The sequence below is a fragment of the Hipposideros armiger genome, unplaced genomic scaffold, assembly GCF_001890085.2.
Source record: "Hipposideros armiger isolate ML-2016 unplaced genomic scaffold, ASM189008v1 scaffold_13, whole genome shotgun sequence".
Taxonomy (NCBI): domain Eukaryota; kingdom Metazoa; phylum Chordata; class Mammalia; order Chiroptera; family Hipposideridae; genus Hipposideros; species Hipposideros armiger.
The window spans coordinates 3921266-3940035 of NW_017731363.1; the positions used below are offsets into that span (position 1 = coordinate 3921266).

The window sequence follows — 18770 nt, forward strand, 5'->3', positions numbered from 1 at the left end:
GTGTGTAGCCAGCAGCCAGCGTGAGCGGCCAGCAGCCGCAGTGAGCGGCCGTCCAGAAGCCGGCGACTGATCTGCCTCGCCTGGGAAGAGCACAATGATGGTACCAACTTGGGCCAGTGAAGCAATATCCTCCATAACTAGACTGAAGAACAAAACGACAGCAACTTGGCTGTTCCCCTCCCCCAATTCCCCAGCGCTGTTCCAATTCCCCAATAAAAACATTTTTTTAAAAATTATTATTTTTAAATCACCTGCAGAATTTTTTAAATTCAGATTTTTAAAAAATACATAGCCTGAGTAAATATCCTTGGGCTGTAGCCCAGCCATCTGTGGCTATGAAATCTCCATAAGTGATTCTGATGCACGGCCCGATTGAAATATGATTATTATTTCATTTCATCATTATATTCCCTCTAAAAAATATTTTTGCCAAAGAACATGAAGCACAAACAACTCTCTTCAAATTGCAATTATCTAAAAGAATGAAAATGGCAAAATATCCACTTCCACCCACTCCCCGCTCCTCAGGTTTGGCTATTCAACCACTCAAACAGCTTCCATAGATCATTAAATGCTTTAATTAGTTTCATACATATGTACTTAGCTCAAAGCATGCCATTAAAACACCATTCTTTTGCCACTTCAAAGGGTGCTCCTAGATTATTTAAAATATGCTTTTAAATGCCATGACCATTTTTTTTTAAATTGGGGGATTGTGGGGATGGGAACAGCGCTGGGGAATTGGAGGAAGGGGAACAGACAAGTTGCTGTCCTTTTGTTCTAGTTGTGGAGGACATTGCTTCACTGGCCCAAGTTGGCACCATCATTGCTCTCTTCCCGGACGAGGCAGATCAGTCGCCGGCTTCTGGACGGCTGTTGTTCAGCATCTTAGCTGTAGAGGGCAGTGTCACTGGCCCTCATATGTGGGATCCGAACCGGGGCCCTCTGGCGTCCCAAGCCACTGCTTAACCAATGCGCCAGTCGGCCGGCCCAATAATTTATTTTTTTTAAATCAAAGAAGGGGACAGTGGTTTAATCTTCTTACGTAAACTTTACATTATAGAAAAGTACATAAATCCTAAGTATATGACTCAATACATTTTCTCAAAATACCCTTGTAACATGTACCCAGAACAAGAAATAAAAACATTATCAGAGCCACATAAAGCCCCTTTTCCCCCTCTAATCACTACCCAACCCCCATAACTACTTTCCTGATTTCTGTATCCTCGATTAGTTTTGCTTGTTTTTGAACTTCTCTATATAAGTGGAAGCACAGAGATTTTAGTCTGGCTTCTTTAACTCAATGTAATATTTCTGAGAGTCATCCATATTGTTGCAATTTGGTTATTCTTGTTGCTGAATAATACTCCATTTTATGAATATACCGACATTTATTCTACTGTTTATGACACTTGGTTATTTTCAGTTTTGGTAATTTTAATGGTACTGCTATGCATATTCTTCTACATGGCCTTTTTGGTGAACATATGTATCCTTTTCTTTTGCTATGTTGCTCTTTACTCATTTTCAGTTATCTACTGCTGCATAAGAAACCACCCCAAAATTTAGTGGCCTAAAACAAAACCCATTTTATTGCTTGTGATTCTGTGGGTCAGGCATTTGAACAGGGCTCAGTGGGGATGACTTGTCTTTGTTTCATGTGGCATCAATTGGGCTCACGCATCCTAGCTGGGTGGGACAGGGACATCCAAATGGTTTTACTTACATGTCTGGGACCTTGGTGTTAGCTATGAACCTGGACACTTTAATTCTCATGTAACCTCTCTGAAAGGATATCCTAGACTTCTTTTTTTAAAAATTTTATTGGGGAACAGTGTGTTTTTCTAGGACCCATCAGCTCCAAGTCAAGTAGTTGTCTTCAATCTAGTTGTGGAGGGCGCAGCTCCTTGGCCCATGTGGGGATTGAATCGGCAGCCTTGGTGTTACGAGCACTGCGCTGTAACCACCTGAGCTAACCGGCCTCCCCTAGAATTTTTTATATGACAGCTAGATCCCAAGAGGGCAAAGGCAGAAGCTGCAAGACCTCTTGCGGTCTATGCTCTGGAACTCACACAAAGTCAGCTCTGCCATATTCTGTTGGTCAAAGCACGTTACGAGGCCAACTGAAGATTCAGAGGAGTTAGGAAAGATCTATCTCTTGCAGGGAGCAGCAGTAGCATATGGGAATATGGCTACAAGAAGGCAAGTTTCATTGGGGGCCATTATTATAAAGATGTACTAAACTCAGGAGTGGAAGTTTTGGGTTATAGGGCATGCATATGTTCAGCTTTATGAAATACTGACAAACAATTTTACGAAGTTGTTGTACCAAGTTATACTGCCACCAGTGTGTGAGAGTTCCAATTGTTCCATATCCTTACTGACACTTGGACTTGTCTGTCCTTTTTTATTTTTTTTAAAGATTTTATTGGGGAATTGGGGGAGGGGAACAGCATTGGGGAATCGGGGAAGGGGAACAGACAAGTTGCTGTCCTTTTGTTCTTCAGTCTAGTTGTGGAGGACGTCGCTTCACTGGCCCATGTTGGTATTATCATTGCGCTCTTCCTGGCCGAGGCAGTTACTCGCCGGTCGTTGGATGGCCGCTCACGGCAGGTCACACCGGCTGTCGGCCGCTCACGCTGGCTGTTGGCCACTCACAGTAGCTTATGGCAGCCCTATTGCAGCCTACGCCGTTGCCAGTGACTCACGGCAGCCCAGCTCCAGGTCGAGCTGTTGTTCACCATCTTAGCTGTAGAGGGCGCTGCATCACTTACCCATGTGGGATCCGAACCGGCGGCCCTGCTGCTCAGAGCTCGTGCTCCCAAGCCAGCTCCTAACCAACGAGCCACTTGGCTGGCCCCTTGTCTGTCTTTTTCATATTAGCCGTTTGGCAGGTATGTGGTGGTATCACACTCTGCTTTAATTTGCATTTCCCTGGTAAGCATTGAAATTGCCCACCTTTTGTATGTTAACAGTCACGTGCACATCCTGTTCGGTGAAGTGCCTGTTTGGTCTTTTGTCCACCTTTCTATTGGGTTATCTGCCTTTGTCTTACCAATTTGTATGAGTTCTCTAAGAATTCTAAATATAAGAATATGAATCTTTTTTAGGTAAACGTATTGCAAATACCTTCTAGTCTTTGGCTTTTATCCCCCCATGTCTTTAAATGGTGTCTTTTGATGAACAGACATTCTTGATTTCAATGTAGTACAGTTTTTTCCCTTTATGGTTAGTGCTTTCTGTATCTTGTTTAAGAAATCTTTGCATACACACACACACACACACACACATTCATTTGTGCAAAAATAAATACAGGATAAACCAGAAACTAATGACATTGTTAACCTACAAGGGATGGGGAGATGAATGGGAGCAGGGCAGAAAGAATGGGAGAATGAAGATTGGGTAGAAAAGATGAGGGGAGTGTGACATTTCTCTGAGTACACCTTTTTGTAGTTCTGACTCTTAGAACTATGCTGTTTCATATCCCTAAAAAAAAATTTAATTAAAAATAGGAAGTGTGTGTGTGTGTGTTTGTGTGTGTTTTTAAAATAGAATGCACATTGACAATTGAAGTTAACTGTATTACAAGTGAATAATATAATCAGCTGAAGGAGGTGGGGAAGAAAAAGTACTAACCTAAGACACATTGGAAAACAGCATTTTAACCATAATGTGCCTTGATGAGGTTTCATTTTTTATTTATCCTGCATGGAGTTTGCTGAGTTTCTTGATATCTAAGTTGATATTTTTTCAGATTTAGAACATTTTTATCCATTAATTATTTAAAATACCTTTCTTTTCAAGTCTAAATATCTTTTTCTTTGTGAATCCTGCTTTTAAACTTAGAAGCCCCTGAAACATTTAAAATGTGATTTCTATGCCTGAATTTCTACATTTTTAAATGTTTCTACTTTAAAACATTTTAATGCTTCATAAATTTTGGATTTTTTGTGTTAAACTTAAAAAGGAAATTTTGATGCCTAGTGGCTAATAACAAATAAAAAATACAACTACAAAGAAAATTTCCAAGTAGTTAGCCATTTTTCCTACAACATTTATTTCATAATTTATATCTTTTCACCATGATTTGTAGTATCTACTTCAGAGTACATTCATTTAAAAATGGGTAATAGTAGAGCTCGCTCAAGAGTTTGAGCTCTGAGAAACAGCGGTTCGAGTCCAGCCCGAGCTGAGCAGCCGCTGAGCTGCCAACAGGTAGCAGGATGGCTCAGCTAAAATAAATAAATAAATAAATAAATAAATAAAAATGGGTAATAGTGCTTATTTCTGGGCTGTCTATTCCCTTATACATCTCTTGATTATAGAGTTCTAGAATCATATTGATTTAATTATTGTATGTAGCAGAAAAAGAAATTTACAGATTATTGCTATAGGTTGATTTCATTACATTTTTTTCTAGCTTTATTGAAATATAATTGATGTATAACATTGTATAAATTTGTGGACAATGTAATGATTTCATATATGTATATATTGTGAAATGATTACCACCATAAGATTGGTTAACACATCTACCACCTGACAGAGTTACAATTTTTGTGTGTGTGCTGAGAACTTTAAAATATACTCTTAGCGACTTGGAATATACACTAGAGTATTGTTAACTTGAGTCACCATGCTGCACATTACTGTAGGTTGCTTTCTGATAGCCCTCTTTGGTGGGTAGGTTCCAGACAACCTCCACCTAAACCTGTTTGGCAGAAGTGCTGTAAGCCCCAAGGTATATTTAGGGACCAGAAGGTCACTTAACATTCCCAGATATCAGAGTCAGATTAATGGTTTAAACTCTGAGGGACAGAGTATGTCGGTAGGCATTCTGTGTGTTCCAAAGGTGAGAGGTGACCTGGAAGCAGTTCTTTTCTGTGTCCTAGTTTTAGTTGCTCAAAACTAGTTCATGGGACTTCATGGGAAGACTACACATCCGTTCCCCAGTCTGCTTTTTCACGCCAGCCTCCTCCCACAGGTAGAAAGCAAAGCAGCTATACATAGCAGTAGGTTTAAACAGAGACTGGTGGAGTGAGGAGTGGGATGGCGTGTGTGGAAGTGTTTTGACTTTTCTTTTGGCTTCCCAGATTAGCAAAATGTCCTCTCAGACCAGGTATTTTATATTTTTTGTTGCTATGGTGAATAGGATATTTTCCCCATTATATTTCCCCAATGATTATTGGTGGTATTTAGTAAACCTTTTGATTTATATCTATTTATTTGTATTGTGCTACTATTGAATAGTATCATTAATGAAATTATTGCTGATATTTATCAAATGTTTGCCATGTGCCATGTCTTTCAGTACTTTAAACATGCCATTTTATTGTCTTCATAACAAACCAGTGAGATTAGTATTATTATCATCCCCTTCTTGTGGATCAGACTTCTTACTGAGGCTTAGAAGGTAACCTCTCAAGGTTATTCATCTCATCAGTGGTGACTGTGATTCAAACCAGTGTGATTAACCTTTGTATTATTTTAATTCTCCTATAAATTCTTGGAATTTTTCAACTGATTTTCTTGAGTGTAGCTATTTCATCACACTGGCCACAAGTAACTTTAATTTTACCTTTTTCTGTCCAATAGTCATTGCTCTTAGTTTGGCTTCATGTTTTGTTGCATTGACTGGAGATAGCAGAACAATGTTAAAATGAAACAACAAAAGGAGGCATCCTTGTTTTGTTAATGATTTAATGGAAAAACCATTATTGTTGATTTAAATTTTTCAAATTATGTTAAGGAGGTATCCTTCCATTCCTGGATTTCTGAGCGTTTAAATAAATCAGAAACAGGTGTTAAATTTTATGAAATTTTAACATCTATTGAATTTATTATATGGACACCCATGGTTTTAATCCAGATTCATTATTGAGAAATGAAATAACTATAAATGCAGTTTAATTGGTGCTTTTCTTTTTCTAGCAATATCTAGCAATATTTTTTTCAAAGTAACATGTGGGCAGTAAAGGCATAATTTTTTTTTTAATTAAGGGTTTTAAATTTTTCCCTGTCCAGATTTTGAGTCTGTACTGGATAAAAGAAAAGATTGTGTGTAGGGGGCATTTTTGAGGTATTTTCTTTAGAACAGCTTGTGAAGGTACCATTCGGTTATAATTCAAAATTTTATTATATTTAATTAGTTTAGATTCATGTTGATGGAATTATAAAACAAATAGGTAATTATTAATTCTAATAACATGTTGCACAAATCTTCATATATGAGTGTTGGCATTCATTAAACTATTATAATTCGTTATAGTAGTTACAGCTCACAAAGACAGTACTTGCATTTGAAGTGTTAAAGTTTTTAATTGTTTTCATACATGACCCACATTAGCTACACATTAGAAAGAGAATCTATGTTATTCCTTTTTTATAATGTGGCTAAAAACCACCGGAAGGAATATGATTTGATGTTTATTGATATTTTGTATTGAGTAGTTGTGACCAAGAATTGGTTTAGAGAAATGGTGCTTTTTCATATATTATAAGGAATGAAGGTCATCAAATATATGGAAGGAAGGGCCAGACTGAGCTTCTTTTTTTTTTTTAAAGAAGAAAAACAGTATTTTGATTTTGTTCTTAAACAACAAGACTGAGTTTTAATAACCGGAACTTGATGTGCCTGCTGATGAGAAAGGGAGAGTTGACAGAGCATGGGTGAAGGCATTGATGGGGAAAAAGAAAATCATTTCTTGTTTCTACCTCACAGAATTGGGATTACTCAGTAAGTCAGTTATAAGATGATATAGGGAAACTGCTGGGGTTGGTTTTCTTTTTTTGTTGTTGTTATTTTCCCAAGAGGAGCACGTTATTTCAGTGTGCAGAGTTAAGAAGAGGAAAGTTTTCCCTTGGAGCAAGATACATCTCTAAGAATGACTACCGAGTGGAAATGAGTGGCATGATCATTAAGATAGTTAAGTAGAGTATTTAGGCGTTACTGTCTACATAATGAATCTGAGATAAAATTTCCCATGATGCTCTGCATTTGTAGTTTTCAAACATCAAATGAAATAATTAAGTTATTCTCAAATCTCAAACCAAATCCAAATGAGAAAAATAACCTCTGCTGGATCACATTAAAGAGACATTAGTACTCCTAAATTCAGCTTCTTATAAAACATCAACCACCACCAAAAAAAATATTGGATACAGAATAATTTAGAAGGCATTTTTAAAATTACCAAATATTATGGCTTTAGGGAAAAAAAAATCAAGTTTAGCCCTTAACTGTAACTCCTCAATAAGTGAATCATGAAAAAACGCATTCTGTCTACATCTGCTAACATCATACCTTGCAAACATGTCTACTCTAAACATTCAAAAAGATAGAAACTTGGTTGCAGACAACTTCTGATTAATGGCCTTAGTAGCAATTCAGTGTTAATGAGTTGGAGAGTATGTCATCGTCCTCTGTATCATGTGTTTGTTACTGTAATAATACTGTGTATTAAACAACCACAGTAATTCAGTGGCATGTAATAATTTCTTTTTGCTCACAAGTCTACACATTAGCTGAGCACTTCTGCTGATCTTAGCAGGCTTGATCTGGCAGTTTTTCGAGCCTTGCCTGGATTTTTCTCATGTGTCTGGAGGTCTGCTGAATGGTGGCTGATCTAGGACAGATTTGGCTGGGGTGACTCAGCTCTGCTCCACGTGGTCTTGGAGCTTTTCAATAGGCTAGCCTGGGCTTTATGGTAGTGGTATGGTTTCAAAAGAGAGAGCATGGAAGCATACAAGGCCTCCTGAGGCCTTGGCTTGGAATTGGTACATGACACTTCCATCCCATTTTTTAGGCCAACACAAGTCATGAACCCAACCCAGCTTCAAGGGCAGGGAAAATAAACTCTTGGTGAGAATAGCTGCAAAATCACATTAAAAAAAGCATGGTTAGAAGCTGGGGTAGAGAATTGGAGTCACTGTTGCAATCAATCTACTACGTTCCCTTTCATGTTTCTTCACCCAAATTGGCCAGATTTCTGTTCTTGGGCTGATAGTTTCATGGGCAGTCTAGCAAGAAAGGGATCCTGGATCTCAGCACCTACTGAAACGGGCAGTGCAGGCACCTGTTATATAGAAATGTGTCTCCAAGAGAGGACCTTGAGTATTTCTGCCGATGGTTTGTCATCTAACTGTTTCTGCTTTGTTACCAAGAAGAAAAATAAAATCATGTCAGAGAATGTGTTTTTATGTGAAGAGGGAAACAAATCAATTACAACTAATTAAAATTTGAAGTGTTTAATGGGAAAAATTGAATGTCGCACTTTAATTTTCTGTAGATCATGAATAGAAGCAAATATTTGAACCAAATACAATGCATTGTTATGTTCTCAACCCTATTTGTAAAAATCTGAGACGAAAGAGTGGGCAAACAATGTAGAATTAGAGCTTCAGAGCATCAAAATACTTTGACTAGTTTTTCCTGTGCGTCTCCCTCTACTCCCCACTGATGAGCACACTGTTTTGGTAAAATGTCCTCCCAAGAAGGGGATGATGGTGATTCATGTGAATGTACCTACTGATCTCAGAACAAATCATTCCTCGTGGTTATATGTGGAATATCTCAGTATTCATAACATTTAGTGCAGTGCCTTACATGGGCAAGGCACTCAGGAAAGTATTTATGGCATGTAAGTATGGGAATGTTGATTTTCCCTCCCTTTTCTGTCTTTTCCAGGATTAGTCAATCGACTGTTTAGCTACTCCCTCCCGGACAAGGATAGACTGGACTGTGTGGGGCTTATAGACGTCCCAGACTCCTACAGTGGTCCTCGGCTGCAATTCCCGCTCACTTTTACCGATATTTATTTACTTATTGAGGCCTTCAAGGAACGAAAGGCAAGTGGAAGCAGATACTGCCTTGATTCTTATACATAAGCAATGAGCTCTTGTTGAATGAGTGAATGAGAGCATTACAGCAGTAATGCATTCCCTTGGGAAAAAACTTTACATTGAGAGCTACCCTCTGCTTTGCTTAACCCATGAAATAGAAGTATCCTCATGTGCACGGAAACCTCCCTGTATCTATAGCTTGCAGCATTTTCTTTTTCTTTTTCTGAGATATAATTCACATACCATAAAATTCACCATTTAAAATATATGATTCAATTGCTTTTATATACGATTCATGAGATCGTACAACCATCACCAATATCTAATTCCAGAACATTATCATCACCCCTAAAAGAAGTGCCGTACCCATTACTGTTCCCTCCTCCCCCATCCCTGGCAACCACTGTTATACTTTTTAATCTCTGGATTTGTCTCTTCTGGATATTTCATACACATGGAATCATACAATATGTGTCTGACTTTCATTTAGCATAATGTTTTTAAGGTTCACTCATGTCACAGCATGTTTCATTACGCCTTTATTTTTATGGCTGGCTAATATTCTATTGTATGGATATACCATTTTTGTTTATTAGTTCATCAATGGATGGACATTTGGGGTTTTTCCTACCTTTTGGCTATTGTGAATATTGATGTACGAGTTTTTGTGTGAACATATTTTCAGTTCTCTTGAGTATATACTGAGGAGTGGAATTGCTGGGTCATATGGTTACTTTTAAGGAACTTCCAAACCATTTTCCACAGCCGCTACACCATTTTACATTCCTACCAACAATGCATGAGGGTTCCAATTTCTCCAGGTTTTTTGCCAACACTTCTTTTATTTTTTTTATTTATTTTATTTTTATTATGGCCATCTTAGTTGTGTGTGAAGTGGTATCTCATTGTAATTTTTATTTGCATTTCTCTAATGACTAAATGAATGTTAAGCATCTTTCAAGTTTAGTGGCTTGTACACATTCTTTGAAGAAATGTCTCTTTAGATCCTTTGCCCGTTTTGAAGTCAGATTTTTTGTCTTTTTATTATTGAGTTGTAAGAGTTCTTTATATATTCTGGCTACAAATCCTTTATCAGGTATATGATTTGGAAATATTTTCTCCCATTCTGTAGGTTGTGTTTTCACTTTCTTGATAATGTCCTTTGATTCACAAAAATTTCTAATTTTGATGAAGTCCAATTTATCTATTTTTTTCATTTGGTTGCTTATGCTTCTGATGTCATATCTAAGAACCCATTGCCAAATCCAGGGTCATGAAGATTTACCCCAATGTTTTCTTTTAAGAATTTTATAGCTCTAGCTCTTAAATTTAGGTTTATTTCTGTATAATTTCTGTACATAGTATGAGGTAGGGGTCCAACTCCATTCTTTGCATGCGGGTATGCAGTTATTACAGCACATTTTGTTGAAGAGTCTGTTCTTTTCCCCATTGAATGGTCTTGGTACCCTTGTCAAAAATTAATAGGCCATAGATGTATGGATTTATTTCTGGACTCCCAGTTCTATTCCATTGGTGTATGTGTCTATGCTTATGCCAGCACCACACTGTCTATTAATGTGGTATATTACATTGATTAATTTTCTTATGTTAAACCACCTTTGTATTCCTGGAATAAATGCCATTTGATCATGGTGTATAATTCTTTTAAAATTCTGTTGGATTTGGTTTGCTGGTATTTTGTTGAGGATTTGCATTTTATTCATAAGGGATATTGGTCTGTATTTTCTTTTCTTGTGTTGTCTTTTTTTTTAAGATTTTTTATTGGGGAATTGGGAGATGGGAACAGCGCTGGGGAATTGGGGGAAGGGGAACAGACAAGTTGCTACCATTTTGTTCTTCAGTCTAGTTGTGGAGGACGTTGCTTCACTGGCCCAAGTTGGCACCATCATTGCGCTCTTCCCGGGCGAGGCAGATCAGTCGCTGGCTTCTGGATGGCCGCTCACGCTGGTTGCTGGCTACACACGGTAGCCCATGGCAACCCACGCTGGTTGCTGGCTACACGTGTATGGCAACCCACTGCAGCAGAGACTGCAGCCTACGCCGTCGCCGGCAACTCAGGGCAGCCCAGCTCCAGGTTGAGCTGTTGTTCAGCATCTTAGCTGTAGAGGGCAGTGTCACTGGCCCTCATATGTGGGATCCGAACTGGGGACTGGGGACCTCTGGCATCCCAAGCCAGTTCTTAACCAACGCACCACTTGGCCGGCCCTCTTGTGGTGTCTTTATCTGGCTTTGGTATCAGGGTAATACTGGCCTCTTAGAATGATTTAGGAATTGTTTCCTCCTCTTCTGTTTTTTGGAAGAGTTTGAAAAGGATTAGTGTAATTTCTTTAACTGTTCAGTAGAGTTCACCAGTGAAGCTGTCTGGTCTTGGACTTTTCTTTGTTAGGAGGTTTTTGATTACCAGTTCAATCTTTGTTTTAGATATGTTTGTGTTTTCTGTTTCTTCTAGAGTCAGTTTTGGCAGTGTGTGTGTTTCTAGAAATTTGTCCTTTTCATCTAAGGTATCTAATTTGTTGGTGTACAATTGTTCATAGTATTCTCTTATAATTCTTTTTATTTCTTTAAAGTTGGTGGGGATTTCCCCACTTTCATTTCTGATTATAATTCTTTGCATTTTCTCTTTTATTTTTCTTGGTCAGTGTAGCTGAAGGTTTGTCAATTTTATTGAACTTTTCAAAGAACCAACTTTTGATTTTGTTGATTCTATTGTCTTTCTGTTCTGTCTTTCATTTATGTGCACTTCAATTCTTTTCTTTCTTCATCTAGCTTTGGTTTAGTTTGTTCTTATTTTTCTGGCTCCTTAGTGTTAAGTGAAGCTTTTCATTTGAGAATCTTCTTCCTTAATGTAGGTATTCATAGCTATAAATTTCTCTTGAGCATTGCTTTTGCTGTATCCCATATGTTTTGGTGTATTGTGTTTTCATTTTCATTCATCTCGAAGTATTTCCTAATTTCCCTTGTGATTTGTTCTTTGACCCATCGATTGTTTAAGAGTATGTTGTTTGCTTTCCACATATTTGTGAATTTTCTAGTTTTCCTTCTGTTATTGATTTCTAGTTTCATTCCCTTGTGGTCAGAGAAGATACTTTGTATGATTCCAATAGTTTAAAATTTAGTTATTAGCATCTGGTCTATTCTGGAGAGTGTTCCATGTGCACTTGTAAAAAATATGTAGCCTGCTATTATTGGGTGGAGGTCTCATTGTGTGTGCAGTCTCTGAAGTCTCTGTTCCTTTAGGTTGTCTTCAGCTAGTGTTTTGACAGATTTCCTTGAACCCCAGGAGCTATTTTTAAAAATAGACAAGAAAAGAAGAAAAACCTTGTCTTTGCAGATTGGCTTTGTGTCGGTACACTCCTTCACTGCTTAGCCAGGCTGTTTACAAATCTGTCTTAGCCTTCACTTCCTGCTTTCACTGAGTCATTTTTAAGTTGCCTTTTCTTGATTTAGCTTTTGTTTGATTAATTTTGACTGTTTTTTAGAGCTCTGACAAAGTTGATTCTGACAGTTTTTTTGCTTGATTTTTTAAATGTTTCTCTGAAGGGTTGGGACCTTAGAGCTACTTACTCCATTATTTTCTCTGACATCGCGTTCAAACCCTCATTCTCAGGTTAGGACCCTAAGGAGTCCAAGTGAACTGGAAGTAGACTAGGGATTGAAGCAAAGCTTTGAATCATCTGGTTCTTGAGACTGAATTGAGATCATCCTCGATAGCTAGTGCTCCTAACCATTTGCCAAAAGAAAATTTAACTCCTCTCTAGAGGAAAATAGGCCTCCAGTTATTCCTCCAAGTTTTTGTATACAGTGTCCAGAACTTAATACAGATATTAACCAGGCATAGGAGGATACAAGATTCATGAAAGAAAACTGAGGATTTAGAGTGCTTTTGTGGGAAAAATCCTTAGCAGTCTGTTAGGTCTTGAATAGACAGGAAATACGGGCCTATCCTCACTAATCAACATGCAGGGGCCCTTTTCTTTCCTCCGAATTTTCACATTGCTTCAAATCCTGATTCCTGTCTCGTAAGCAAATTATTTAATCATGAAAATTCTCCAAATTTAGATCATATGTTTTGGGGATCTGGGATAGAAAATAATTTTATTATTTTAATAGCTATAAAAGTGGAAATTTCAGGACACTGTGAGACATCATTGTTCCAAACGGTTCCATCTGTGCTGAGTCCCATACCCAAAGCAGTATCTGAACAATATGTAGATATGACCCCCTCTCAGCCTTCAGTAATCTAAATCAGTGCTGTCCAATAGACATAAAATGTGAGCCACATACATAATCTAAAATTTTCTAGTAACATTAAAAAAGTAAAAAGAAACAAGTGAAATTAATTTTAATAATATATTTTATTTAATCCAACATAAAATTATCATTTTAATATGTAATCATATTAAAGGTTTGGGTTTTTAAAAAAGATTTTAAAGATTTTATTGGGGAATTGGGGGAGGGGAACAGCACTGGGGAATCAGGGGAAGGGGAACAGACAAGTTGCTGTCCTTTTGTTCTTCAGTCTAGTTGTACAGGACATTGCTTCACTGGCCCATGTTGGTATTATCATTGCACTCTTCCCAGGTGAGGCGGATTGGTTTCCAGCCTCTGGATGGCCGCTCACGGAGACTTTTGGCAACTCACAACGGCTGCCAGCCGCTCACGCTGGCTGCCGGCCACTCACAGTAGCTTATGGAAGCCCACTGCAGCAGGGGCTGCAGCTTATGCCGTCACCGGCGACTCACAGCAGCCCAGCTCCAGGTCGAGTGGTTGTTCACCATCTTAGCTGTAGAGGGTAGTGTCACTGGCCCTCATGTGGGATCCGAACTGGGGCCCTGCTGCTCAGAGCTGGCATCCCAAGCTAGCTCTTAACCAACAATGCCACCTGGCCGGCCCAATATTAAAAGTTTTTAATGAGACATTTTACTTTTTTTTTCATATTAAGTCTTTGAAATCCAGTGTGTATTTTGCACTTATAGCACATCTTGATTTCTTTTTTTTTTTTTAAGATTTTTATTGGGGAATTGGGGGATGGGAACAGCACTGGGGAATTGGGGGAAGGGGAACAGACAAGTTGCTGTCTTTTTGTTCTTCAGTCTAGTTGTGGAGGACGTTGCTTCACTGGCCCAAGTTGGCACCATCATTGCGCTCTTCCTGGTGAGGCAGATCAGTCGCCGGCTTCTGGACGGCTGCTCATGCTGGCTGCTGGCTACACACGGTAGCCCATGGCAACCCACTGCCACAGGGGCTGCAGCCTACGCCGTCGCAGGCGACTCACGGCAGCCCAGCTCCAGGTTGAGCTGTTGTTCAGCATCTTAGCTGTGGAGGGCAGTGTCACTGGCCCTCATATGTGGGATCCGAACCGGGGCCCTCTGGCATCCCAAGCCAGTTCTTAACCATCGCACCACTTGGTCGGCCCAGCACTTCTTGATTTTAACCAGCCCCTTTTCACAGAGTCAGTAGCCCCATGGGGCTAGTGGCTACTGTATTGGGCAGTACATGTACAAATAGTCCTGACCCATAAAATGGTGTTAGCATCTGTTAAATTTGTACCAGCTATATTACCTTTTAGTGTATGTATTTGGAATATTTTATAATTTAAAAAAAGGGAGAACGACCTACTGGATTTAAAACAAACAAAAAAATCCGGGGAAGGAAATGGAGTAAATCTGTCCAAAACAATGATGTCATCAAGAATGTAACTGGAGGAGAGCAATGGGATGAATAGTCATGATAGGAGATAATCCAAATGGTTTATTTGGGTTTGTAATATGTATTACCTTTATACTTGGACATATAAATGTGCTTGCTGTTCTGTAAACTCTCGTGTCTGTGCACCAACTATTGAGCCACACCTGAGATTCCAGTCTCGGGAGTTACTTGGGGCTTGTCTTGCTGCCCTTTGAGATCTCCCAACCCAGCAGCATCACCTAGTTTCCATCCCAGGTAGCAGGTTGTCCCCAACAAAGGTAAAACAGTCCCTCTTCAACAGTGCCTCTACTTCGCATTCTCTGTCCTATCTATCTATCTATCTATCTATCTATCTATCTATCTATCTATCTATCTATTTATTTATTTATTTATTTATCTGCATGCTTCTTTAGGGCAAGGGAGCCTCCTATTTCTCCGATCACTTCTCTTGGATTCTATGAACCAACAATAATCAGAAATGTTCTGTGAATGGGTGATGTCTATTAAGAACACAAGAGTGTAAACGTCCTAAGAACCATCCATTCATTCAGTTTACAAATCTCTAGCGAGGGCTTATTATATGCCAAACACTGTGCTAGAATCATCTGTCTGAGAATAATTTAGAGATGATCCTGAAATACAGATACCTAAATATGTTCACATGTTTTACCTTTATAGCTTTCTGTGCAGTCGTGCCTTTGTTCCTAGCTCATTATGTGTATTTCCTCTGCTTTGTCTCACAGATACTTCATGCATATTATGTCTTAGAGGTGCTCTTTGAATCCAAGAAAGCCCTGAAGCAATTGCGGAATTTCAATGTCATAGAAACTTGTCCCTCCAAAGATGTAACGATCTGTGGTAAGCTTCAGAGCAGAGTTGCCAAATTAATATTTTAGAGCCTCTTGGTTCCACGTCATTTGCCTAACTTGAAAACTGCGTAAATTGGACTGTGTTAAGGGAAGAGTGCTAATATAGAGTTATCTATCATGATAATACTGTTCCCCATCTTGTCTTTGTTTTGCATACCAGCTGGCAGGAATTAATTATGTGAGAAATTAAAGAACTCGTAGCTTTTTATGAAAGCAGGCAGCATTTTAATACAGAAACCACCCATGGGTGGACTAGGTGCTCTTTGCCCTCCATCTAGCTCTCATTATCTTTGTTCCATGTTGCTTTCCCCAGGTGGGCCTCTGCATGCCACTTACGCTGGGAAGAGAAAAGCCCAAGGCCAGGTGGAGATTCAACTCTCTCTGCCCTTGGCTGCTGTTTTAAATTTTTCCAACTGGTCTCTGCAGCTTTTAGAAGAGTGGGAATGTCCCAGAAATCTGTTCCTTGTTCTTCTAAATAACAAGATTGAGATTTTGTTATCCTATAGGCCAGCCTGGCAGGATATTGCTTCAAGAAACAGTACACATTGAAATTCAACACAGTTGGTGCTCAGCATGCTTGCACCTGTCTGAGAATGGAGTGCGTGGAAGGAACAGCAATTGCCTTAACTTCTAATTAAGACTTTAGGTTACAAAACAGTGATTGTTATTTTCCAAATCAGTTTTTAGCCCGTGTTTCTTTTATTTTGGCAGGTAGAAGTAGATTTGACAATCCAATTAAACCATTTCCATTTCTAGCATCTGATAGTGGTGGTAGGGACTTGATGTAGCAGTATATGCTCCATGATGTGCTCTGACTCAGGTTTTTGAAGAATCGTTAATGGTTCAGTTCCAACCTAATCAGGCAACCACATCTCTGCCTAGCAGATTATACATCTCTGCAGCGGTGGGGGCCTTTTATTTAAGGCCTTGCCAGCTCTTACTTTTCATGGAGACAAAGGATTTGGGGTGATAAGGTTCGGGAAACCATACCTACCCATGAAGCCTATGGAACCAGGGCTAGATTTGCTATCAGAGGATGTGTAATAGGCCAGAGAGTGGGCTCTGCTCTCACATGTTTCCAGTTTACCTCCATTTGCCACTATAGACTTATTTTTGGGCAAAAGGATCTGGAAGAAGACATGAATTAAATAGAGGGCATGGAATCCTGGAATCACACAATGTAAGAACTGCTGAAGGGTTCTTGCAGAGACCATCTGTCTATTGTTTTCTCTTATGGACAAAATTGAGGCCCAGAAAGAAAAATGTATCTCCTTCTATGAATTTCTATATAGTAACTCCCTCCACCCCACCCCACTCCAAGCTCACTCAGCTAGTTAGTGGCAGGGTCACAATTAAACAGGTACTTTGTTTAGAGCCAGCTCCATATTTGCTCTCTTAACTCCCCATCATGCACCACTCTGATGATGTTTCATTTTCCATTGCAAGGCAAAGACCAGGGAATGAATTGACTGGGAAGTCCCATTCATATAAAGATCCCCACATCTTGGGTATTTATTTCCAGGCTTTTTTCACGTAGCACCATTGGTGGAGGGAAAAGCCAATGTCAGTAGGTTTTCTTAGCATAGGATTTATTATTTTCTGTTTTTATTTATGTATTTATTTTTCTTAGCTGAGCCATCCTTCCACCTGTTGGTAGCTCAGCAGCAGCTTAGCTTGGGCTGGGAATCGAACCACTGTTGCTCAGAGCTCAAACTCTTGAGTGAGCTTGTAACCAACTGAGCCACTCGGCAGACCCTATTATTTTCTGTTTTTAATAACCTCATTAAACTTAGAAAAATTTGTTCATCATTTAAAATAAAATTTAAAATTGGGGCCATATTTTTAAAAACATTTTTTGTTTAAGACAATATCAGGAGTGCTCACTTCAGCAGCACATATACTAAAATTGGAACAACACAGAGAGGATTAGCATGGCCCCTGCGCAAGGATGACATGCAAATTTGTGAAGCATTCCATATTTTTGAGACACAGAGGAAAAACTGAGGGTAGCTAGTTGGGAGGGGGTGGGATGAAGGACAAGGGGAAGGGACGAGACAATACAAATTGGTAACTACAATATGGCCTCAGGGATAGAAATGACAGTCTGGGGAATATAATCAATAATGTTGTAAATATTTTTAGGGTGCCAGATGGACTCATGTCTTGTTAGGGAGACCAGTTCATAGATGGTGTAGAGGCCTGACCACCGCACTGTATATCTGAATCTGATGTTGAATAATATTGTATGTCAACTATAATTATATATACATATAGTCACAGGATGTGGAGTAGAGTGTGGGAATGGAGTCAATGGAATTGTAATAGATAAGCATGATATCGGGGGTGGGAGAGCAGTGTATGGGGGGAGGGGGGTTGTTACTTTGTGAGGGGTGAAAAGGATAACTATTGCATTGTTGTGTACACCTGAAACTAATAAAAAAAAAGACAATATCAGGAAAAGGAGGAAAATTGTGATGAAATTTTACCATTATTTTAATTCCCAAATGCATTTTTTACATACATATCTAAACATGCTATATGGTTCTCAACATGCATGAAATTTAGGAGATGTTTTAGTCTACAGTTATGTTATAAATGATAACCAATTCTGCACTCATGTTTTTGTTGGCAGTGAAAATATCTTTCTGTGGTTGTCTTTTCATGATACCAGTTTTATCTTTTGTTGTCAACTAGAAGTTAAAAAATATTTTTATAGCCTCAACATTTTTTTAAAAAAGATTTTTATTAAAATATAGCTAACATACAATATTATGTTAATTTCAGGTGTACACCATAGTTATTCAATATTTACATACCTGAAGAAGTGATCACCATGATAAGTCCAGCAACCATCTGACACTGAACCACGCTATCACAGTATTATTGACTATATTCCCCATGCTGTCCATGACTTATTTGTTGCATACCTGAAAATTTGAATCTCTTATTCTCTTTACCTCCCCCCGTTTTTAAAAAAATTTTCAATTACAGTTGACATTCAATATTTTATATTAGTTTCAGGTGTACAGCACAGTGGCTAGACACTTATATGCTTTAAGAAATGATCCCCCTGACTAGCCTGGTACCCACTTGGCAATATAGATAGTTATTACCATATTATTGATTATGCTTTGCTTTACATTCCCATAACTGTTTTGTAACTACCAATTTGGTACTTTAAAAAAAAAAGATTTTATTGGGGAATTGGGGGAGGGGAACAGCTTTGGGGAATCAGGAAAGGGGAACAGACAAGTTGCTGTCCTTTTGTTCTTCAGTCTAGTTGTGGAGGACGTCACTTCACTGGCCCATGTTGGCATTATCATTGTGGCTGCTGGCCACTCACGC

General features: G+C 38.8%; 1 protein-coding gene across 14 annotated transcripts in view; it reads left to right on the plus strand.

The window, feature by feature from the left end:
- Window positions 1–18770, plus strand: part of PPEF1 (protein phosphatase with EF-hand domain 1) — a 127200-nt gene that overhangs the window by 42937 nt on the left and 65493 nt on the right. For all 14 annotated transcript variants that reach the window (XM_019667533.1, XM_019667471.1, XM_019667452.1 and 11 more), the window contains 2 exons: window positions 8693–8853; window positions 15300–15414. In XM_019667533.1, the coding sequence (XP_019523078.1) occupies window positions 8693–8853; window positions 15300–15414 (276 nt within the window). The remainder of the gene's footprint in view (window positions 1–8692; window positions 8854–15299; window positions 15415–18770) is intronic.